At 38.5% G+C, this 25,630-nt stretch overlaps 1 protein-coding gene across 3 annotated transcripts in view; it reads left to right on the top strand.

Annotated features, from left to right (window-relative positions):
• Positions 1 to 25,630, top strand: part of OPHN1 (oligophrenin 1) — a 498,955-nt gene that overhangs the window by 416,969 nt on the left and 56,356 nt on the right. For all 3 annotated transcript variants that reach the window (XM_073885819.1, XM_025860816.2, XM_073885818.1), the window contains exon 20: positions 23,923 to 24,070. In XM_073885819.1, the coding sequence (XP_073741920.1) occupies positions 23,923 to 24,070 (148 nt within the window). The remainder of the gene's footprint in view (positions 1 to 23,922; positions 24,071 to 25,630) is intronic.

The raw sequence follows: 25,630 nt of genomic DNA, 5'->3' as shown, positions 1-25,630 counted from the left end.
AGTAATATTGGATTAGGGCTCCACCTTTATGACCTCATTTAACCCTAATTAGCTTTTAAAGGCCCTATCTCCAAATACAGTCACACTGGGGATAAAGTCTTCAAAATATGAATAGGAGGTCACATTTCAGTCCATAACAGCTATCTATTTTAGTTGAGAGATGGGGGTGGCAGATTGTTTTTACTGGGTTGAAATTTGGATGTGTGCCTATTATTCTTATACACCCATTTAATCTTTAGTCACTAAAAACTTCACTTCAGGATAGTGATTACTTCTGTGAGAAGAAAGGCAGTGCAGTTGCTGAGGATTATTAATCTTAAAATGAGTGGTAGTTACACAGGTTTTTGTTATAATATTTTTAATCTCATATCTATCTGAAATATTTCATAATAAATTATTTTTAAATATTTAGTGGGAGGTGAGGAAATAAACATTAAGTAACTTAGTTGTAAAAGGAAAAAAAATTGGAGACAGTGGCTAAAGAGACATTGATTCAAGAGATAATCTTTTTAAAACTGATAAACCTGTACATGTTTATAAACCAGGGTGAGTAGAATTAGTATGATAGAAGCGATTAAAGATCCAAGTGAGAGAGAGAGTAATTGATGGAGGGAGGTCCCTAAGGAGCTTTGAGCAAATGGCCTCCAGATTACTGCAAGAAGGATTGCTTTGGATGACCTTTTAGGAAGGCAGGGATTATGAGGAAGCAGTGTTTGTGAAAACTGAGGAAGATAATGATTGCTGTACTCCATTTTCTCAAATAAAATGTAAGTTTATCTTATCTGCTGAGAGTAAGGGAAAATGGGTGTAGGGCTGGAGGCTTGAAGTGAGTAAGAGAAGGTTTAGAACAGTCTATGAAGGGAATGGAGAAAGCTGGCCAAGGACATGTTACAGGGTTGTTAGGAAATTGCACACCATAAATCTAGAGTGGTACCATCCTTGGTGGGGCTTTACTTTCCCACCCAGCACTGCTCAAAAGCCAGTGTGTACAATTAGAAAAGACTGATTATGTGCTGCCTTCAGGTGTTTTTAAGGAAGTGCAGAAAATGAACAAAGACCAAAAATGCTGAGGTAGTTATTTATTATTCCACCATTTAGACCAATCTGAGAAGGAGGGGAAGGAAATGAGGGATTTGGTAAACTGACCAGGAATAGAGAGAGCGAAAGCATGAGATTGCTAGAAGGATAAGAAGTTGTCATCAAAGTTGGATACTAGCATTTATTTTTCTTTTCTTTTTTTTTTTTTTTTGAGCTCTATGTACAAATCTAATGTAAGGTTTCCATTCAGGTGCAATAAGGTTATTTACCCAATACACTTAACAAAGGTGTGAGTGCTAGTGTAATTTAGATAGATATAAGGAATGCACTAATTTTATGAGCAAATTTATCATTCCTTTTTTTGTGTTTTGATTTTTATGTGTGGGAAATTATATTGACTGATTTCAGGTGATTTGTGCTTCATTTCAAGTTTTTATTTAAATTCTAGTTAGCTTAACATATAGGGTGATACTGGTTTCAGGAGCAAAATTCAGTGATTCATCACTTACATATAACATCCAGCGCTCATCACAACAAGTGCCCTCCTTAATACCTATGATCCATTTATCCCATCCCCCACCCACCTCCCTCCATCAACTCTCAGTTTGTTCTCTATAGTTAAGAGTCTCTTATGGTTTGCTTCCCTCTCTTCTTTTTTAATCCCCTCCCCTATGTTCATCTGTTTTGTTTCTTAAATTCCACATAAGTGAAATCATATGGTATTTGTCTTTCTCTGACTGACTGACTTCATTTAGCATAATACACTCTAGCTCCATCCATGTCATTGCAAATGGCAGGATTTCCTTCTTTTTGATGGCTGGGTTATATTCCTGTGTGTGTGTACACACATCTTTACCCATTCATCAGTCAATGGACATTTGTGTGCTTTCCATAATTTGACTATTGTTGATAACGCTGCTAAAAACAGGGTGCATGTGCCCCTTTGAATCAATATTTTTATATCCTTCAGATAAATATCTAGTAGTTCAATTGCTGCATCGTAGGGTAGTTCTATTTTTAACTTTTTGAGAAACCTCCATACTGTTTTCCAGAGTGGCTGTACCAGTTTGCGTTCCCACCAACAGTGTAAGAGGGTTCCCCTTTCTCTGCATCCTCAACAACACCTGCTATTTCCTGTGTTGTTCATTTTAGCCATTCTGACAGGTGGGAGGTGGTACCTCATCATGGTTTGGATTTGTATTTCCCTGATGATGAGTGATAGTGAGCTATCTTTTCATGTATCTGTTAACCATCTATTTGTCTTCTTTGGAAAAAATGTCCATTCATGTCCTCTGCTATTTCTTAACTGGATTATTTGGGGGTTTTGGGGGGTTGAGTTTGATGAGTTCTTTATAGATTTTGGATACTAACCCTTTACCAGATATGTCATTTGCACATATCTTCTCCCATTCTGTAAGTTGTCTTTTAGTTTTGTTGATTGTTTTCTTTGCTGTACAGAAGCTTTTAATTTGGTGAAGTCCCAATAGTTCATTTTTGCTTTTGTTTCCCTTGCCTCCAGAAATGCTAGTATTTTAAATGTCAAAGATGAAGCAAGTTTCTAGGTGATGACAAGAAGGTATTAGCTGATACATATAAGGTCCTTACTATGTGCCAAACACTGTTTGAAGCACTTTACACATGTTAGGAAATTTATACCTAATTTCACATAAGAAAAATACAAGGCACAGAGTAGTTGTGACTTGTCCAGGGTCACAGAGTGAGTAAGTACTGAAGATCAGATTTGGAACCAGGCAGTTCAGATCTTTACTCTACTGCTTCAAGATCTTTGTTACATTCAGAAAAATAGGTGCCTGAAATGGAGGTGAAGGTCACTGGCGATGAAAAGACCATGGAACTTTTGAGTCAACAGTTGCTGAAGAGTCACCTACATAGACCATGACAAGTTGCATTAGAAGATATTCTTCTAATTTTAGCATTTGGTGGTCAGATCATGCATCTTGTATGCTTGGCTAAGTGGTCAGGTCTTTTATTTTGAAGGTAATAGGGAGACATGGAAGCTCATTGCATGATTCATTGCATTTTAAATGTTCTAATTAATTAACAAGTGGATAGAAGATTGACACAGTGTGCTTGGTCTCTCTTCATTAATCTAACAAAATAGGGGCTTTTGTATTGTTATTCTATATAATTTTTAGAGAAAATACCAACTTCAATTTATCAGAAATCCTTTTTTTTTGTGAATAACCTCAACCCCCACTGAGTTTATTAGTGTGATTTTGCTATGCTTTTGGCCAGCAAATCAAAAATGTATTCTGTGGAGTGATTACAGTGTTGATAATCTGTTATCCCCGAGATCTAATAGGATCATTTCTACTAACCAATGGTCAGCTTTTGAGTGAAGTTGTTATATCTTGTAACCTGTAAATATGTGTTAAATGATTGAAGTTCTGACCTTTGTGTGATACCAGAGATGTACTCTGACCATGTTTTCCAAACAAAGACATGGTAACCAAGGATCTTTCCTGACTTATAAATGTATTTCATATGAAATATCTTTCATGGAGCTATGAAATGAAGTCCCAGTTTATTATACATTTATATTGAATTGCCTTTTTTAAAAAAGAGCAAAATGATGTGTGGGTGAAATTGTTTCAGAAATTCTGGACCTTATGTAGGTGTAACCTCATAGGATAGTTGCAAGGATTAAAAGAGATAATATATATGAGAACTGATGCTGCTCTACAAGTATCAGGGATTATATGTTCCTGCCAAGTTGTTCTGTTAATGGGATATGATTTTTCAGTTGACATATTATAATTTCAGTAATGTGTTTTTTCCATTTATACTTGCTCTTAAATAGAAAAGGGCTTAATCACATTGGTTTTAAGTTTCTCTGTCATTCCCTTCCTTCAGCCTCTCTTTTAAGAATATCCAGGTTTTGTGAATAAAATTTAAATGCATCAAAAGAATTGATACTTAAGGAGTCCATTCCTAAGTCTTTTTTAAAGAGTTTTTTAAACAATTTGAATAATCTTTTCTAAATTATTTTCTAAGTTGGTAGGTAAGTAAATGATTGGGGAAGATCTGCCTCTACTCTGATCCCTAGAACAACATCAGTCATTTTTAAGTTCTGTCTCTTCCCACCTCATTGAGCAGTATGTGTCGGGGTGCCCAAACCTGATGCTGCTGCCTTGAAACACAGGCAGTTTGGACTGATAGAGGAAGACTGACTTCAGTTTTCTGAACATTTTGTCTTAGGAAACTTTCAGGAAATACAGTGGAAGGGAGGTCAGCTCTTAGCAATTTAGTTTTGAGGACAGCAAGTTATTTCACTTCAGAGGACAAAATATAGGATCGATCCATTTGAATATTAATACTGGGAAAGGGACCTTGAAGACCTTCTGGTCTCAGCTCATCATTTAATTTAAGTCCCTTTATGCATGCTGCAGTCGTGGTAACAAATTTGCATTTCTCCAACTCCATTCCCAGTCATCTACTCTTTGGAACTTTAGCCCACGCTCACCCACCTACCTCCACAGTTCTTCCCAACTAGTTTATAAAAGAACTCTGGTACCAGCCCCAAAGTCTTACCAGTTGTCTCACTTGTGCTTTGCGAATTCATCTTCTCAGTTATACGAGCTGGCATTTCCCTTTTACTACTCCTGAGATCATTATGTTGGAGCTAGGAACCAGCAAGTTTGTCTCTTTAGATTTAGATTTGTATTCAAGGAACATGAAATCAGGCTATGTGACCAGTGTGGGGCAATTACTTTTTATCTCACTTATTCCTTATTGTAACTGTGATTGATGGGTATTAGTATTTTCATTTTTTTTTTATTAGGCACTGAGTGTGGTCAGTGGCAAAGCTGAGACTTAAATCTAGGTCTATTAGTATAAGGCTGGACCTCAGGGAATGTGGATCCCTTTATGTGAGATGTTAAAAACAACAGCGAGTTTTGGTACTTATCTTTGTATCACTGATGTTGACTTAGCTTTTCTAACCTCCCTTGAGCTCTATCCACATTGCCAATCTCGTCCTTTTACTGGGTGAGAAGCTGCCTTTTAATCCTACAGAATCTTACTTTACTGCTTTAAGTGCAGTGTTCTGGGAAAATAATTAGTTATTTTCAAGATAATTAGAAAATCTATTATCAGGATATGTGAAAATGGATTTTATTCTTATTTCTAAATATGTATGGTTAGAAGCCATGGTTGAGGAAACTAAACAGTACAGTCTTTGCTACAGATCTATATAGCTGAGGGCAGTTCTTTCTGTAAATTGGCCAGAGAAAGCTGGGTTGTTCTTAGTGCAATTTGGGGGAACTCAGTTGGTGCCTAGTTCCCAAATGGCTAAATGGGAACTTGTCCAGGAAAAACTCTACATCGTAGCAATATAATGGATTTGGGAAAGCAAACAAGAGTCCCTTTTAAGGAACTACTCTGATTTATGTATCTTTTAGACACCCATTTAGCAACTCAGAGGAAACAAGACCCTTCTAGTTCTAGTCTGTTCCTCCTTTCTTTCTGAAATGTGGCTTCTGTGAATTTTGGTCTGCCACCAGAGGGCAGCAAGAGAATAGATGAATGTTTCCCTCCACCTCTGCTTTCTGGAATAATAGGTAGATACATGTTTTAAAATATAAGTAAATATAAATATAGATTTATGTTTTATCTATTTTAAAATATATCTCTGTGTGCCTAACTACATATATACCTATATGTGTACACACACACACATATGCATACGGAGAGAACAAGAGAATCTAATTAAGCCAGGTCTGTACTTCATTGTCATTAATTTCTGAAATGATAAAGTTAACCTAAAAGTTATTAAAAATAACATTTTGTTAACTTGTATGTGTGAAAACATTTTCAGTCTAATATGTAGTTAGCTGGGGATTTGGCAAACATTTTCAAATGAATCTTCAGAAAAAATATCTTTAAGTAGTGATTATTAAGAGCAAACTGTAACCTGAAGGAAAACATCTTTGAACAGAGAATTATTAAGATTGAGAAATTCAGATATGTTCATTAGTCATAGTGAATCTTTGAAAACATAACTTCAAGTTTTCAATTCTGGCTAAATCAAGATCACACACTTTCCAAAAGCCTAGTTGTCTTAGCTTTGAAGTGAGGTCGAGACCTGTTTGAAATGAATAAACATGTCCAAGCCTGATGAGATAGTGTGATAAGTGTAGAATGCAGCTGTGAGCTGGGGTTTACCCTTCAACCTTCAGAGAGCTGTAACATTCCCCATGAGTCACCCTTTTGATTCTTGTCACCCTAAGAATTATTCAAGATTCAGCAAAAGGTGGAAATGCCTTCTCCTTCCTTTTTCTTTCTTCAGCTGGCACTAAAACAATAACTGCAACAGCAAAAATGATAGCATTTATTGAGAGCTTGCTATGTGCCACGTACTGTGCTAAGCAGTTGACATTCAACATCTCATTGAATCCTTCCAACTTTTATGAGGTATTCCCTCCTTTTACTTGAGGTAAACTGAGACCTATAAGGGGCTAAATTTGTTGCAGAATACCAAAATCAAATATCTGTTTTTATTGTATTTTTGTAGTTTGCTTGCATATGTTTGTGCATGTGTGTGCTTGTTGAGAGAGAGAGAATGAGAGAGAGAGAGAGAGAATTATAGACTTTTGAGAATTTAAAAAGATCTCCATATACTTTTGCCTTTACTATTGTCCTTTGAGTGGTCTGAGTCTCAGGTTTGAAAATCAGAGCCTAAATAATACAGTAAGACTGGGGCCGGTGTGCTAGAGGGCCAGATGTGTACTTCGGCAGTTAGACTCGAAGCAGATTGAAGTTCCTAAGTCTGGTGGTACTGCCTATAGAAACTTCAAAAACCAGGAATCAGTGGAGGACCATTGGTGGGCTTTTTCTTTGTTCTGAGATTTTGGAACTGATGGCTGGAGCACTGCTACTTTCTTGGATTAAAACATCTTAAAATAACCCTGAAAATGCCAAGGCCAACTCTGTAGGCTTGCCAAATATCACAAAAGCTAAGTATATGATGGAAAGAATGGAAAAAATGCTTTGGAACCAGATGGCCCTGAGGTTGAATCCCAGCTCCATCCTTTGCTAGCTGGGTGGTCTTCAACAAGCTAGTCTACCTTCCTGAGCCCAGTTACCCTTACTTTAAAAATGGGGCTAATAATTAGACCTCTCTCACTCTGTTGGGAGGATTCAATGAGATAAATATGTCAAGTACTTTGTAGATAGTATTGCCCACCAAATTTTAATACCTCCATTTGCCATATACTACTATCCCTTTACTGTATTGACAGGAAATTAACTTTATCTTAGTGATGACCTTCTTCCATAATCCTTTTCCCTTGGTGTCTATTAAGTCTTTGTAGCGAAATGGGCTTTCCTCAGTTGTTGTTAGACCATTGTTAATTATTGGTTGTTAAATGATACTAAAACTTCACTTCCCCAGCCTAAAAGCATCCTAAATAGTTCTAAAGGAAAACTTCATTTGAAATATGCCATTTCATTCTTAGTAGAAAACATAACCCATGCCAAGTAGATGGAGGTATCCTTAGCAGAATCTGACTTTATTGTTTCTCTCCCTCAGTATTCTCTTCCCAAGTCAACTAGACAGGGGAATGAACTGACAGACAGAGCATAGATTATAGACCTATTAGATATATCAGTGGGAGTATAAAAAAACTGTTTTATATAGGAAATACTATGTTTTAAGGGGATAGAGTACCAGATTGAGGATTAGAATTGTTGGGATCTTGTCTCAGTTCCACCACCTACTAGCTTTGGAGCCTTGGGCAAATCACTTCCCCTGTTTGGACATTAGTTTTCACATAAGTATGATGTATGGGTAAGACTAGGTAGGATTCTAGAATGTTACATCTAGATGGGCCTTAAAGACTACGTGTTGAAGAGACCAAAGACAGAGCTGGTGACAGCCCTCTTTAAAAAATTGGCTCTTGGTAACAACAGACATGATATTTTCAAATTTCTGTGCATACTCTAAGAAAACGTGGTGACACACTTGATGTTTAAAGTGATCTCTGCCAAATGCTAAGAGCTCATTATTTTAACCCCATCACCACCTTTTTTCTAATGAAGTTCAGAGTACAGCTTTTGCTAATATAACCAAGGCCCGGAAAGCCCAACACAGCCTCAGCTAGAGTATAAATGGAGACTCAGTGGAAAGCTGGATTTCATCAAGGCCAAGTCTTGTAGCCTTGATTTATAAAAAGGCAAGATGCTTTTTGTACAATCTGATATTTGTAGCCCTGAAGCAGCATCTGGGAAGAATCCGGATAGTTGCTCAGTTTTGCCAAAATTTCCAAGAGTTGGAATGAATGTGGACCTCATGACAATTAGCAATTGAAAAATGATTGTCTTGTGTTAAATTTCTTCTTCATTTCACACCTAAAGACATGAAAGAGAAGAAACCAGAAGAGGGTTAATATGTGACCAGTCAGGCAAGAAGTTCATGAACCCTGTTCCCTGTGTAGATCCTTCTCTGGGTGTCCCTCAAAGCTCAACGAATTTTATCATCCAGTGTTAGCCCTCAGGAGCCTTTAGAAGAACTCCCAGGAGTTGGACTCCTGACTACAACCCCAGGCAATGGCTAAGGCCCAACAGAGTGAAATAGTATTTCTTGAATATTGAGTTTTTTAGACCAGGCCTTTAGAATTCAACTCAGCTAGGGGCGCCTGGGTGGCTCAGATGGTTAAGCGTCTGCCTTTGGATCGGGTCATGATCCCAGGGTTCTGGGATCGAGCCCCACATCGGGCTCCTGGCTCAGCAGGAAGCCTGCTTCTCCCTCTCCCTCTGCCTCTCTCCCTGCTCATGCTCTCTCTCTCTCTCTCTCTCTCTCTCTCTCTCTCTCTCTCTCTGTATCTCTGTGTCTCAAATGAATAAATAAAATATTTTTTAAAAAATTAAAAAAAATAGAATTCAACTCAGCTAACATTCAGTCAATGCCAACCATGTACCCAGCAAACATATAAGCACTGGTTTACCCCCAGACTCTGCTCTGGCTACCCTCTGGGATTTTTCTTGAAGTCACTATCAAAGACTACAAAACGCTAAGTGTTCCTAACCAGTCCACAGAAAGCCAGATCAGTCTGTTCTCTATCTGGAGTTTTGGAGGGTGGGTAAATAAGTTTTGCCTAATACTCTTTCCACTCAAGGAATTATTTTTTAAACTTAAAATGTTTCCTTCTATGCTATATAGTAGAAAAAATGTTAACTTTAAAGCTAAATACATCTGAGTTCATATCATGGTCCTGCCACTTACGATCAGGGTACTTTGGAAAATGCACACTCTTTATTCCTAGCCAATTTTTTAGCCTCAAATTTCCCTCTCTAGTCTTCTCTCTAGTGAATTGACCTAGTCTGTCTAAGATTTAAGAATACCAGCTTGATTTTTCACCTCTAGAAGAGCTACTCCAGTGACCAAAGTGGGAGAAAGTAAGGGCTTATTTCCTGTCAAGTTTTAGTGATAGTTTATTCAACTTTCCATTTACATTGCCAATTATTCTCCCCTTCTTAATCCTATGAAAAAGGGTGGATAGAGGGATTTATTCTGTGGTTACCCTAATGTGCTAGTTGATCAACCATGTCCTTTTGCCCTAAATTCCCTTTGGAAGTTCAGAGAAAGGAATTTGTGAACAATCAGTAAATGAACTAGTATATGTAGAATATTTTAAACTGTGCTCGACACATAGTAAACACCGTATAGGAGCTGGTCATTAAAAACAGCTCTGACCCATGGCTTGAACTTGGAAAAAGTTTGTTCCACCAAAGCCATTTTTTAGTCAGTCTTCTACGTCAGCAGCTGGTCCCACCATTTATGCCCTTTCCTGCCACTGATGTCACTTCCCCTTTGCAATGATTGCATGAGACACAGAGGAGCTATTTTTGTATCCTGTGCCATCTGGTATTTGTCCCCATCCATCCCTAGGAGAGCCCCATGCACTATGAGTTTCCCATCCTTTAGGATTTGTTTCTTCTACCTTCAAAGGGTATACTGTTATTCCTTTCTCAGAGCGTGGTTAGAATGTCTTTTCATGGATACTCAAGAAGTTGATAGGGAATTGAGTAGAACAGACTGGGTTTCCCTTCTTGTGCCTTTCTTAACTCCCTTCATCTCTAAAAGTTTTCCCCTCATTAAAAATGGACTGCCAAAAGTAAGTCCAGAGATCATGGGCCCATCATCTCTACTTTCTCCTCTCATAAGAGAAACTATGGAGATTTTCCCAGGATTTCCTTCCAAGGGTCACTAGTTAATCTGTAGTTTATAGTTCTATTTTCAAAAAGCTAATGATATCCGTTAATTAAATATTTACTAAATTCTTATTATATATACCTGTAAACAAAACAAAGGATCTTATATTCTACTTGGGTGAGACAAATGATAAACAATTTGATATATTTGCCAGGTGGTGATAAGTGCTCTGAAGAAAAATAAAACAAGGTAAGGGATTGTCACCTTATAGAAGATGATATTAATATAACATCATATCATATCATATTTAGTCAAAAAAGTGAATAAATTAAGGATGCAGGCCATGGTGGGTATCTTGGGGAAGAACTGCTCCAAGAATATTGAACAGCAAAGGCCCTGAGGCAGAAGTTCTTTGGCATGTTGAACAGCAAAGAGGCCAAAGTGGCCAGGGTTGAATGAGCAAGCAGGACCATTTACTCCATTTCTTTTCTCAAAGGGAATAGCAGTAACACATAGGTTAAAGCTCATTTAAAAAGAGATGTGAAATGAGACCTTTGGAGGGCCCACAGAACAGAGAGAGGTAGTGGATTTTTCCTACCGCAGTAATTTTCAATATTTCCACATTAAAGCCTGTCTTCAAGGTTTGCATATGTAGGCCAGCTTTGGGGAAGATGTTGCAATCCGTGTTGACTGTAGGGTTATAAAGGCCATGTTTTAATTTTAGAGAGGATGCACAACAGGAAGTGTCCTCTCTGTTTTTCTAGACTTTTCTCATTTAGAGAGAGTGTGAATTTAAGCCTAACAAGCATCTTCTCTGAGCTCTGCCTACTGGCACATTGGCAGAACTGGTCTCAAAAGGCTCCCAACCAGTGCCTTAGTCTATTTGGTGGAGACATCCTGTCCAGGTAAATTTGGAAGTTCTCATTACAAACCCTAGAGGTTGGTGAGCCAATATCCATCTTGGGGCCTGGGTAATTCCCTAAAGAGCAGGCTGTGAGGAAGAAGCTTTGTAAATGATAGATGAATAATTTGTATAACTGGAAGAGGGAAATAAAATCATTTAATCTGGCAGAGACCTTAAAGAGCCAGCAAGTTCCTATCCCCTGATTTGCATAGCACATAACCACTTCACCCCTTATTGTTCTGATCTCCACTTCCCTCCTGCCCCAGCTCCTTATCCGTCTTATCCAAGGAAATATGGGTTTAAGTCCTTTTTAGGATTGCTAATAGAATAGTTATCATTTATTGAGTGTTTAATATGTTGAAACTGTGCTCTTTACATATATTTTCTTATTTATCATTACAACAACCCTATGAAGTAGATGGTATTATTATCCTCATTTTGCAACTGTTTGCAAAATGCAAACTGAGCCTCAAGCGTCAGGCTCATATAGTTTAAGTTCCTTCCCTGAGGTTGCTTAGCTAGTAAGTGGTAAAGCCCCAACACAACTGATTCTGACTCAAAGCTGACTCTGATCTCTCTGCTATGCTTTCTTTTCCCAATTACAGTTGGAGAAGGAATAAGTGAGAATGGGCTCTATTATTTAATGGCCTTGAGGGGCCTGGCAGCCAAGATTCATTTATTAATTCTGAAAACTGCCACTGAGCTGCTACCTTTTGTCTGGTGCCCTAGTAGGGCTCTTGGTTCTAAAGATGAATGAGACAAAAATCTTTACTGTCAGGAAGCTCATGATACTGGCAGAGAATTTGGACCAACTAACACTCAGGATATAGTATAATAACTACTGTGATGAAGATATATATATATATAATATATATATATATTAGATGCTATGGGAGCACATGGAAGGGGAATATATCTTTGTTTGGGAGTCAGAGAAGACTTCATACACTGGGTAATGCATGATTTGAGTCCTGAAAGTTAAAGAAGAGTGGATTAATTAAGGTACAGGCCAACATCCTGTAACAAAGAGGACCACAAATTCAGTGACATATATAAGATAGAGAAAAGTTCATTTCTGTCATGGAGAAGTCCAGAGGTTAACAGTCCAAAATTTGTGGGGCAGCTCTGTTATCCTCACCACTTGGCCTCAATCTCTCTGGGTCCTAGACATTGTACCACCCAAAGAGAAGGGGAAAAAGAGACAGAATGGAATAAAGACAATTCCTTTATAAAAATATGATCCAGAAGTTTACATACATCATTTTCACTTGTATTCTATTACCTAAAACTTAAGTACATGGTCTCACCTAGTTGTAAGGGAGGCTGGAAAATGTAGGCATGGGTACCCAGCTAAAACTCAGTGACTTCTATAAGTAAAAGCAAGAAGAGGGGCTAGACACTGAGAAGCAATTAGCAGTCTCTGCCATAAGGAGGAAAGGTGTTATAAGCACAGAGAATTCTGTATACACGAAGGAGTGAGAAAACATGATATGTAAAGGGGTATAATAATTCAGTATGGCTGTAGTAGAGTAGGAAAATAGAAGTAGTGGAAGATGAGACTGGAGATTGCAGGCAGTGACCAGATTATGGAACACCTTGTCTGCTAAGGAATTTAGAATTTATCCCAAAGATAGTGTGGGGTCACTGAAATATTTTAAGCAGAGGAGTAGCATGATTATATTTTGAATTTATAAAGGTCCCTCAATCCATACTTTGTAGACATATTAAAGGAAGAAGTGACAGGAGGCATAGAGAAACAGGAGACGATTGTAGTAATATTAGAGAGACATGATGATCCATGAAACCAAGGCAATGGCAGTGAACAGAGAAGATATAGTAGAGAGATTAAGGAAGTATAACTGATAGAACTTGGTGATTAAATGGATGTGGGGTGTGAGAGAGAGGGAGGAGACAAGGATAATAATGTCCAGATTTCTGGCTTGGATATTAGCATTGTTTTTGAGTAATAAACAGTTATAAGGAAAGAATTAAATGTGTTTAATTTTCAGAATATTGGGGTTGAGATATCCAAATGGCATCTATTGAGCAGGCAATTTAGATATACTGGTATAGAAATTATTAGAGAAAACTAGTAGTGCAAACCATGAGAGTGAATTAAAGTGTTGAGAGAAAGAATGAATCTAGATAAGTGAGATCATTAGAGGACTGAAAACATAATTTTGGGGAAGATCAACATTAAGGAAGAGCCAGTGAAAGAGACTGGGCAGTGTTCGGAGAGGTAGGAATATGTTTATTCAGAAAGGTAAAGGTTACCCACTTTAGCCTACATTTTTAGAACAGGAATGTCAACTCTGTCAAATGCTGAGGCAAAGTCAAAATAAGGATTGAAAAGGGACCATTGGATTTGGCAGTTAGGAGATTAGTGGTAATCACTGTGAAAACAGTTACAAGAGTGGTATGGGCAGAGACCAGGTTGAGGAGCAAATGGGATATGAAAAAGTGGAGGCCAGGCCCTTCCCAGCAACATAAATTTGAACAGTTGTCTACATGCAAAAATATCTTCACAAGAGCTAAGGAATCCTGGTGAGGGATTACAATACCTGGGTGAAGCACAGAAATAAGAAAAGACACACCAAGGAGGAAAGATAGTCACATTATCCCTGTCACCCCTCCCCCAATCCTTGACAGCCCAATGCAGAGATAGACACCCTCCCCAGGGGGAGAGTAAAGTGAGCACCTGACTTCACCATGGACCCAACTGCTGGCCCTCCCCAGGACCAGGCCAGTTCCTGCAGGCCTGGGTGTTTTCCATAGCCCTAGTGTCCTGGTGGGCTCCTGAAAACCCAGTCCCCTTCCCCACCCAGGTGTCCTCCAGCTTCTGTGGTCCCAGGCAGCTCTTGTAGCCCCAGAAAGTTCCCACAGCATCAGGCCCAGCAGGTTCTTGTGAACCTAAGTCCTCAAGCCACACCAGCATCACCCAGATCCCATGCCCTTAGGCAGCTCCCAAGGCATCAGGCTAAGGGGGGGCCGCCACAAACCAGGCTTCTGGCCCACCCCACTGTCAGCCAGCCCCCGTGTCACCAGGCTCCTGGTGGGCTCCAGTGTGCACAGACTCTTGGTTGATTCCAGAACTGGCCAGCTTCCACAGAACTAGCCTTTAGACCAGGTCCCACAGACCCAGACTCCTGGCCTGTTTCAACACCAGGATTGCCCCTGTGGCTCAGGCTCCATGTGGGCTCCTGTGGACCCAGCCTCCTGGTCTACCTCAGTGCTAGGCCAACACCTGAAGCTTCAGCCTATAGGCTAACTCTCATGGACCCAGGCTCCTTGTCTGCCCAGACCAGGCCAGACCTCATAGACCCAATCTCCAGGCTGGCCCTCAAGGCCCCAGGTTACAGGTCAACTTCCATGGCCCTAGGCTCCAGGCTTACTTTAGTAGCAGGCCAGCCCCCATGGCCCTAGCCTCCAGGCCAGTTCCTATGAAACCAGGCTCTTGGCCCACCCAGCATCATGCCAGTTTCTGTGGACCAAGATGCCAGACACACCCCAGTAATCCCCTGAGTCTAGTGAGCCCCCATGGACCCAGGTCCAGATTTAGGTCCACCCACACAAACTCAGATTACAGGTCCATCACCACAGACTCAAACACCAGGCCCACCCCAGTGAATCCAAGCTCCACCCCCTTGGGCATCAGGCCTGCCCATCTACTCATCCAGGCACCAGACATACCTGTCCAAGAACTCCCTCCACAAGCCTCCCCAAAGACACCACCAGATGGCCCACTCAGAATCTCAGAATGAGCTAACTGCTGAAGGCTTCTGCCTGCTGAAGCCAGTTTATAAAGACTGGAACAGATGCCTACTTGGACAAATGCCAGACACAAATGCAAGGACACAAGGATCATGAATAATGAAGGAAACATGACACCATCAAAGGAAACTAATAAAGCTCCAATAACTGACCCTAAAGAAATGAAGATCCAGGAATTGTCAATAAAGAATTCAGAATAATCATCTTAAAGAAATTGGGTAAACTATAAGAAAACACAGATAGACAACTAAATGAAATTAGAGGAAAAACACATGAACAAAATGAGAAGTTCAACAAAGAAATAAAAACCATTTCAAAAAAGCAAATCCTAGAGTTCAAGAAACAGTGACTAAAGAATTCAATAGAGAGCTTCAGCATTACACTTGACCAAACAGAAGAAAGATTTAGTGAATTAGAAGACAGGCCATTTATGAGAAAATTGAACAGCCACATACAGAAGAATGAAACTGGACTATTTTCTTACACCACACACAAAACAAACTCAAAATGGATGAAAGACCTAAATGTGAGATAGGAGTCCATAAAAATCCTAGAGGAGAACACAGGCAGCAACCTCTTTGACCTCAGCCACGGCAACTTCTTCCTAGAAACATCGTCAAAGGCAAGGGAAACAAGGGCAAATATGACCTATTGGGACGTCATCAAGATGAAAAGCTTTTGCACAGCAAAGGAAACAGTCAACAAAACCAAAAGATAACCGACAGAATGGGAGAAGATATTTGCAAATGACATACCAGATAAAGGGCTAGTATCCAAAATCGATAAAGAACTTATCAAACTCAACACCCAAAGAACAAATAATCCAATCAAGAAAGGGGCAGAAGACATGGACAGACATTTCTGCAATGAAGACATCCAGACGGCCAAAAGACACACAAAAAAAGTGTTCCACATGGCTCAGCATCAGAGAAATACAAATCAAAACTTCAATGAGATACCACCTCACACCAGTCAGAATGGCTAAAATTAACAAGTCAGGAAATGACAGATGTAGGCGGGGATGTGGGGAATCCTCCTACACTGTTGGTGGGAATGCAAGCTGGTGCAGCCACTCTGGAAAACAGTATGGAGGTTCCTCAAAAAGTTGAAAATAGAGCTACCCTATGACCCAGCAATTGCACTACTGGGTATTTACCCCAAAGATACAAATGTAGTGATCCGAAGGAGTACGTGCACCCCAATGTTTATAGTAGCAATGTCCACAATAGCCAAACTATGGAAAGAGCCAAGATGTTCATCAACAGATGAATGGATAAAGAAGAGGTGGTGTGTATACACACACACACACACACACACACACACACACACACACACACACACAATGGAATATTATGCAGCCATCAAAAAAACCCTGAAATCTTGCCATTTGCAATGACATGGATGGAACTAGAGGGTATTATGCTAAGCGAAATAAGTCAATCAGAGAAAGACATGTATCATATGATCTCACAGATATGAGGAATTCTTAGTCTCAGGAAACAAACTGAGGGTTGCTGGAGTGGTTGGGGGTGGCTGGGTGATAGACATTGGGGAGGGTATGTGCTATAGTGAGCACTGTGAATTGTGTAAGACTGAAGAATCACAGACCTGTACCTCTGAAACAAATAATACATTATATGTTAAAAAAAAGAAGGAGATAGTAGGAAGGGAGAAATGAAGGGGAGGACATCGGAGGGGGAGACGAACCATGAGAGACTATGGACTCTGAGAAACAAACTGAGGGTTCTAGAGGGGAAGGGGGTGGGGAGATGGTTTGGCCTGGTGATGGGTATTAAAGAGGGCACGTACTAAATGGAACACTGGGTGTTACATGCAAACAATGAATCATGGAACACTACATCAGAAACTAATGATGTAATGTATGGTGATTAACATAACATAATAAAATAAAAAAAAGAAGACAGGCCATTTAAAATCATACATTTAGAGGAACAAAAAGAAAATAAAATGAAAAAGAATAAAGATAGCCTATGTGAATTGTGTGATCCATTAAAAGAAACAATCTGTGCATTATTGAAGTCCTGGAAATCCCAGAAAGAGAAGATTAGGAGAAAGCTTATTTAAAGAAATAATGGCTTAATATCCAAAGGGAAAAAGACTGTCTCTTCAAAAAATTGTATTGGGAAAACTGGTCAGCTACATGGAAAAGAATGAAACTGGACCACTTTCTTACACCATGCACAAAAATAAACTCAAAATGGATTAAAGACCTAAATATGAGACCTGAAACCCTAAAAATCCTAGAAGAGAGCACAGGCAGTAATGTCTCTGACATCAGCCATAGCAACATTTTTCTAGATATGTCTCCTGTTGCAAGGGAAATAAAAGCAAAAATAAACTATTGAGACTACATCAAAAAAGAAAAAAACTTCTGCACAGCTGAGGATACAATCAACAAAACTAAAAGGCAACCTACTGAATGGGAGAAATATTTGTGAATGACATATCTGATTAAGGGTTAGTATCCAAAATATATAAAGAACTGATACAACTCAACACCCCAAAAGAAATCCAATTAAAAATGGGTAGAAACATGAACAGACATTTCTACAAAGAAGATATCCAGATGGCCAACAGACACATGAAAAGATGCTCAACATCACTCATCATCAGAGAAATGCAAATCAAAACTACAAGGAGATATAACCTCACACATGTCAGAGTGGCTAAAATCAAAAACAAAAGAATCATCAAGTGTTGGTGAGGATGTGGAGAAAAAAGAACACATGTGAACTGTTGGTAGGGATGCAAACCTGTGCAGGCACCGTGGAAAACTTTATGGAGTTTCCTCTAAAACTTAAAAGTAGAACTACCCTATGATCCAGTAATCTCACTACTGGGTATTTACCCAGAAATACAAAGCACTAATTCAAAGGGCTACATGCACCCCTATGTTTATAGCATTATTTACCATAGTGAAATTATGGAAGCAGCCCAAGTGTCCATTGGTAGATGAATGGGTAAAGAAGATGTGGTATATAAATGGAATTGAGTATTGTTCAGCCATAAAAAAGAAATGAAATCTTCCCATTTGCAATGACAAGGATGGAGCTAGGGAGTATAATGCTAAGCGAAATAAGTCAGTCAGAAAAAGACAAATGCCATGATTTCACTCATATGTGGAACTTAGGAAACAAAACAAATGAGTGAAGGAAAAAGAGAGAGAGAGATACACACAAACCAAGCAACAGACTCTTAACTATAGAGAACAAACTGATGATTACTAGAAGGGAGGTGGGTGGAGATGGGTGAGATAGGTGATGGGGATTAAGGAGGGCACTTCTCATGATGAGCACTGGGTGATGTATGGAATTGTTGAATCACTATATTGTACACCTCAAACTAATATAACAGTGTATGTTAAGTATACTCGAATTAAAATTTAAAAAAAAAAAGGAGAACTTCTCAAATCTGGGGAGAGATTTATGAACCTAGCAAGTGCTTCAAAATTTCAACCTGAAACAGTCTTCTTCAAAATATCATGTAAAATGAAAAAAAGAATTTTCAAAGCAGTAAGAGAGAAAGAAAAAAATACATATAAGGGAACCTTATAAGGCTATCGGCAGATTTCCCACAGATGTCTTTCAGGCTAAGAGAGTGTTGGTTGATATATGCAAAATGTGGAAGGAATAAAACTGCCAACCAAAAATATTTTACCTGGAAAAGTCATCTTTACGGAATGGGGGAAGATATTTGCAAATGACATACCAGATAAAGGGCTAGTATCCAAGATCTATAAAGAGCTTACCAAACTCAACACCCAAAGAACAAATAATCCAATCAAGAAATGGGCAGAAAACATGAACAGACATTTCTCCAAAGAAGACATAGAAATGCCCAACAGACACATGAAAAAAAGCTCCACATCACTCGGCATCAGGGAAATCCAAATCAAAACCACATTGAGATACCACGTCACACCAGTGAGAATGGCTAAAATTAACAAGTCAGGAAATGACAGATGTTGGCGAGGATGCGGAGAAACGGGTACCCTCCTACACTGTTGGTGGGAATGCAAGTTGCTACAGCCACTCTGGAAAACAGTATGGAGGTTCCTCAAGAAGTTAAAAATAGAGTTACCCTATGACCCAACAATTGCACTACTAGGTATTTACCCCAAAGATACAGATGTAGTGATCCAAAGGGGCACCTACACCCCAATGTTCATAGCAGCAATGTCCACAATAGCCAAATTGTGGAAGGAGCCAAGATGTCCTTCCCATAGATAAATGGAGTAAGAAGATGTGCTAATGATGTTATATATTCGGCTAAATGAACATAATAAAAATAATAAAACAAAATACAAATAAAAAAAGATGTGGTTCATATATACAATGGGATATTACTCAGCCATCAGAAAGGATGAATACCTACCATTTACAACAATGTGGATGGAACTGGTGGGAATTATGCTAAGTAAAATAAGTCAATCAGAGAAAGATAATTGTAATATGGTTTCACTTATATGTGGAATATAAGAAATAGTGCAGAGGATCATAAGGGAAGGAAGGGAAAACTGAATGGGAGTAAATCAGAGAGGGAGAGAAACCATGAGAGACTCTTGCCTCTGGGAAACAAACTGAGGGTTGTGGAAGGGGAAGTGGGGGTGGGGATGGGGCAACTGGGGGGATGGGCCTTAAGGAGGGCATGTGATGGGATGAGCATTTGGTGTTATACACAACTGATGAATTTTCTAGCACTACATCTAAAACTAATGATGTACTATATGTTGTCTAATTGAATTTAAATAAAAAAGAAGATGTGGTTTATATATATAATGGAATATTACTCAGCCATCAAGAAGGATGAATACCTACCATTTATATCGACATGGATGTAACTGGAGGGTATTATGCTGAGCAAAATAAGACAATCAGAGAAGACAGTTATCACATGGTTTCACTCATGTGAAATATAAGAAACAGGGCAGAGGATCATAGGGTAAGGGAGGAAAAAATGAATGGGAAGTCATCAGAGAGGGAGAAAAACCATGAGAGACTCTTAACTATAAGAAATAGATGGAGGGTTGCTGGAGAGGAGGTGGGTGGGAGAATGGGCTAATTGAGTGATGGGCATTAAGGAGGGCACATGATATGATGAGCACTGGGTGTTATACACAACTGATGAATGATTGAATACTACATCTGACACAAATGATATACTGTATGTTGGCTAATTGAATTTAAATAAAATTTTAAAAAGGTTAAAAAAAAAAGAAAAGTCATCTTTCAGAAATGAAGGAGAGATAAAGACTTTACCAAACAAACAAAAGCTGTGGGAGTTCATCAACTCTAGACCTGCTTTACAGGAAATACTGAAAGGAATTCTTCAAGCTGAAATGAAGTGCCACTAATTAGTAATATAAAAATATATGAAAATGTAAAATCTACTAGTAAAGGTAAGTATACACTCAAATTCAGAATACTCTAATACTGTAATATGGTAGTATGTTAACTATGTAACCCTAGTATCAATGTTAAAATACAAAAGTGTTAAAAAAAAAACTAGGTACAATAATTTTTTAATAGGTACACAATATAAAAAGGTAAATTTTGACATCAAAAACAAAATATAGGAAGAGGTGTAAAATGGTAGAGGTTTTGTGTGTGTTCAAAGGTAAGTTGTTATCAGCTTAAAAGATATTTTTGTTTATGAAAGCCTCATGGTAACCACAAAGGAAAAACTTAAAGTAGATACACAAAAGATAAAGAGAAAGGAATCAAAACATACCAGTACAGAAATGATCACTTCACTAGAAGACAGCAAGAGAAGAGGAAAGGAACAGTAGAATTACAAAAGAGCCAGAAAACAATTAAGATAGAATTAGTAAATCTTTACCTATCAATAATTATGTAAATGTAAATGTATTAAAATTTTCAATCAAAAGGCATAGAATGCCAAATAGATTAAAAATAAGACCCAGTAATATGCTGCCTAAGAGCAACTCACCTCAGCTTTAAGGGCACACATAGGCTCAAAATAAAGGGATGGAAAAAGATAATACCATGCAAATGGAAACCAAAAGAAAGCAGGGATTGCTTACTTATATGAGACAAAGTAAACTTTAAGCCAAAGACTGTAACAAGAGACAAAGAAGGTCATTATATAATGATAAAGTAGTCTATTTTTCAAGAGGATGTAACAATTGTAAGTATGTATGCACCCAACATTAGAGCACTAAAATATATTAAGTAAATAAATTAAGATCTGAAAGGAGAAATAGACAACAAAAAATAATAGTAGGGGAATTTGATACCCCACATTCAACAATGCATATAGACCATCCAGACAGAGAATCAATAAAGAAATATTGGACTTGAACTAAACCTCAGACCAAATGAACCTAACAGACATTTATAGAACACTGCATCCAACATTCTTCTCAAGTGCACATGGAACTTCCTAAAACGTAGATCATATGCTAGGTCACAAAACAAGCCTTAGCAAATGTGTGAAGATTGAAATCATACCAAGTATCTTTTCTGACCAGAATGATATGAAACTAGGCATTAATAACAGGAGGAAAACTGGAAATTCACAAATATGTGGTAGTTAAACAACCCACTCTTGAACAACTAGTGGGTCAAGGAAGAAATCAAAAGGGAAATAAAGAATTATTTTGAAACAAATGAAAATGGAAAAACAGTGTATCAACCTTATGGGATGCAGCAAAGCAGTTTTAAGAGGGAATTTTATACTGATAAACACCCACTTTAAGACAAAAGAAAGATGACACCCAAGTCGCAACTCAGCCTTCTGCTGGAGCTAGCCAGCTGCCTGCATGCTCCACATGTGCAGTGCCCACCACCCACAGCACTTAATTATTTGATTTTCCACTGTGGCTGGTAAAACAAGAACTCTTCTAGGCACTGTATGATCTTAGGTAATTAATCCCTTTAATTCAATTTTGTGGTTCTTTCCTCACACGTAAGTATTAATCAGCTAAAGTGTTAAAGAGGACCCCCCTGCAGTTCTCCAGAGCCCTTTGTGCAGCTATCTTCTCTCTGATATTTTGCCCTGAAAAATTATCTTTCTTGCCATCTCCATACTTGCAACTCAGTATCTTCAACTTAAGCAGACTGATGGGCTCCCCCTGAGCTTCCCTCCATATACTATGGCTTGCAGACTCTCTCCACACTGTACGCTGGGAATATCATGAGGCTCACCTCATTTCTTTTTCCTGTCTCTCGTGGATCACCGTCTTTCATTACCAGATTTCCATTGCCTTGAAACCCATTGTTATGTGTATTTTTTTCTAGTTTTTAAATTATTACTTGCAGAAGATTTAAACCTAATACCTTTAGTCCTATCTTGGCTAGAAGTGGAAGTAGCTATTATAATCTTTTCAGAGGACAGTTTGGCCTTTTATTTCAGTATTTTAAATGTGTTTTTCTTTGACCCAGCAATTCCAGTCAGTCTTCTAGTTGCTGGAGATATAGCAGTGAACATGATAATGTACTTCCATATACCTTACAATAGATTAGAGTGGCAGACACAAAAACAAAAAAATAAATAATTACAATATATCTTGTTAGGAAGTAATAAGAAATGCTAAGGAGAAAAAAAAGGAAGGGAGATAGGAGGCATTGCATACAGGGAGGTATATAAAAATTTTAGATACATTCACCTGGAAGACTCACTGAGAGGAATAAATTTGATCATAGCCTACTGAAATTAAGAGAGCAAGCTATATGGATATCTGGAGGAAGAGCACTCCAGGTAGATGAAACACTCAGTGCATAGGCCCTGGTGTGTTTGATAAATGGCAAGGGATATTCTTAACTCCTATAGTGCATAAACATATGCTCACAAAGTGGTAGTTATTTAGAATATTATTACTATAGGTTGTGAAACTCTATGGCCTCAAAGTTTATCTGCTTGCTACTATGTCATATTCTCTCTTTCCTATGCCATGAAACATTGAGACATGCCCTGCTTTCTATCATTGTTCAGCTTTTACACAAGGTTTCCTTGTGTTCCCAGTCATGTAATTTTTGTGACCTTGCAGCCTGATACTGGTCTCTGGCATTTCTCTTTGCACTAATCATCGGGGTTGATTTCATTTTTGCACTACACAATTGTCCCCTTCTTCCCTCACCATGTGTGTGTCCTCCCAAAATGTGTGCACTCTGGCCAAAAGCTCAGTCTCCCCCAGAGACAAGAAAGATTTTCCAATACATATGACACTATATAAAAATTGTAATCATTAGGAGTGCCTGGTTGGCTCAGTCAGTTAGGCATCTGACTCTTGATCTCGGTTTGGGTCTTGATCTCAGGGTCGTGAGTTCAAGCCCCATGTTGGGCTCTGTGCTGAGCATGGACCCTGCTTAAAAAAATTTTGTAATGATAGCTTCTCCCTCATTTGTCCAGCACTTTTTACAATGTATAAAACATTTTGTTTTCGCCCTTTCTTTTTTGACTAAGTAATGCTACATGGTATGAAATTTTAAAAGATCAAAATGATAAAGGAGTGAGAAATGTTTCCTCCATCCTTTCCTCAGCCACTCATTATTCCTGTCTTGAAGCAAACAATTTAACCAATTTCTTTAGTATCCTTTCAGAAATATTGGGTGCATTTTAGTAACCCTCCACACCCCACCCCTACCCATACAGTAGGTACCTTGACTACCCTTTTTACTTGATTCTCATCACACCCTGTGAGGTACATGGTGCTCTCCCCATATTACAGATGAGGAATCTAAAGCTCAGAGATAGGTGACTTGCCTAAGGTTTTCCAGGCAGTAAGTGGAAATCCAGAACTGATTGTGCAGTTTTTGTCTGCATTCTTTCCTCCATACTGTGAAGTGCCAGGTCCTGTGTCTTAAACATGATAGGAGACTTCTAAACACTTGCTGGTAACTAGAGTGATTTTAAAAATCCCAATTCCTTTAGTCATATTAGAATTGCTCTGTCAGACTCTAGATGTAGTGCTGGTAGGCATCAACTGGTAGTTAGCATTAGGGAGACAAAAACTCAATCTTTCTAATTGTTTCCTGAAAATATTCTCCTTTTACAGATCTATTCAGGTCCACCTGAGGAAAGTGCCACACCCCCAGTGCCTCCACCTCGAGTGACAGCAAGAAGGCACAAACCAATCACAATTTCAAAACGCTTGCTGCGGGAAAGAACAGTTTTTTATACTTCTTCCTTGGATGAAAGTGAAGGTCAGTACTGAGGTATATCCTTAGCTTCTTAATAGAATTAGAAGTGACTAGATTGCTGCAATCTCATGAGAAAACTTCACAGATGAGGAGTTGCTTCTTATGGATGAGCAAAGAAAGTGGTTTCTTGAGATTGAATCTACTCCTAGTTAAGATGCTATAAAGACTGTTGAAATGACAACAAAGGATTCTGAATATTATTTACACTTAGTTGATAAAGCAGTGGCAGGATTTGAGAGTATCAACTCCAATTTTGAAAGTTCTACTGTGGGTAAAATGCCATCAAACAGCATTGCATGTTAAACAGAAATGGCATGTGAAAGGAGAAGTCAGTCAATGCAGCAAACTTCATTATTGTCTTATTTTAAGAAATTGCCATAGCTAGCCCAACCTTCAGCAGCCACTACCCTGATCAGTTAGCAGCCATTAACAATAAGGCCAGACACTCCTCCAGCATAAGGATTATGACTTGCTGAAATCTCAGATGATTGTTAACATTTTTAAGCAATAAAGTATTCTTTTATTTATTAGGCTTTTATTTTAATTCCAAAATAGTTAATATAAAGTTATATTAGTTAATATAGTTATATTAGTTTCAGGCGTACAATGTAGTGATTCAACACTTACATACAACACTTGGTGCTCATCAGAACAAATGTACTCCTTAATCCCCATCACCTATTTTATCCATTCCAGCACCTACCTCCCCTCTGGTAACCATCAGTTTATTCCCTATAGTTAAGAGACTGTTACTTGGTTTCTCTATCTCTCTCTTTTCCCCTTTGCTGGATTGTTTTGTTTCTTAAATTCTACATATGAGTGAAATCATATGGTCTTTGTCTTTCTCTGACTTATTTCATTTAGGATAATACTTTCTAGCTCTATACAGATCATTGCAAATGGCAAGATTTCATTCTTTTATATGGATGATTATATTTCATCATATGTACCCCACATATATACCATATCTTCTTTATCCATGCATCTATTGAGGGACACTTGGGCTGGTTCCACAGTTTTGCTCTTGTAATAATGCTGCTATAAACGTAAGGGTCCATGTATCCCTTTGAATTAGTGTTTTTGTATTCTTTGGATAAATACCCAGTAGTGTAATTATTGGATCATAGGGTAGTTCTTTTTTTTTATTATTATGTTTTGTTAATCACCATACATTATATCATTAATTTTTGATGTGGTGATCCATGATTCATTGTTTGCATATAACACCCAGTATTCCATTCAATATGTGCCCTCTTTAATACCCATCACCAGGCTAACCCATCCCCCCAACCCCCTCCCCTCTAGAACCCTCTGTTTGTTTCTCAGAGTCCATAGTCTCTCATGGCTCGTCTCCCCCTCCAATGTCCCACCCTTCAATTTTCCCTTCCTACAATCTTCTTTTTTTTTTTTAACACATAATGTATTATTTGTTTCAGAGGTACAGGTCTGTGATTCAACATTCTTACACAATTCACAGTGTTCACCATAGCACAAATCCTCCCCAATGTCTATCACCCAGCCACCCCATCCCTCCCACCCCCCACCACTCCAGCAACCCTCACT

Source organism: Callorhinus ursinus, unplaced genomic scaffold, assembly GCF_003265705.2.
Source record: "Callorhinus ursinus isolate GAN/ISIS: 27379988/994484 unplaced genomic scaffold, GSC_fseal_2.0 scaffold66, whole genome shotgun sequence".
Taxonomy (NCBI): domain Eukaryota; kingdom Metazoa; phylum Chordata; class Mammalia; order Carnivora; family Otariidae; genus Callorhinus; species Callorhinus ursinus.
This window is presented reverse-complemented; position numbering and strand designations above follow the sequence as displayed.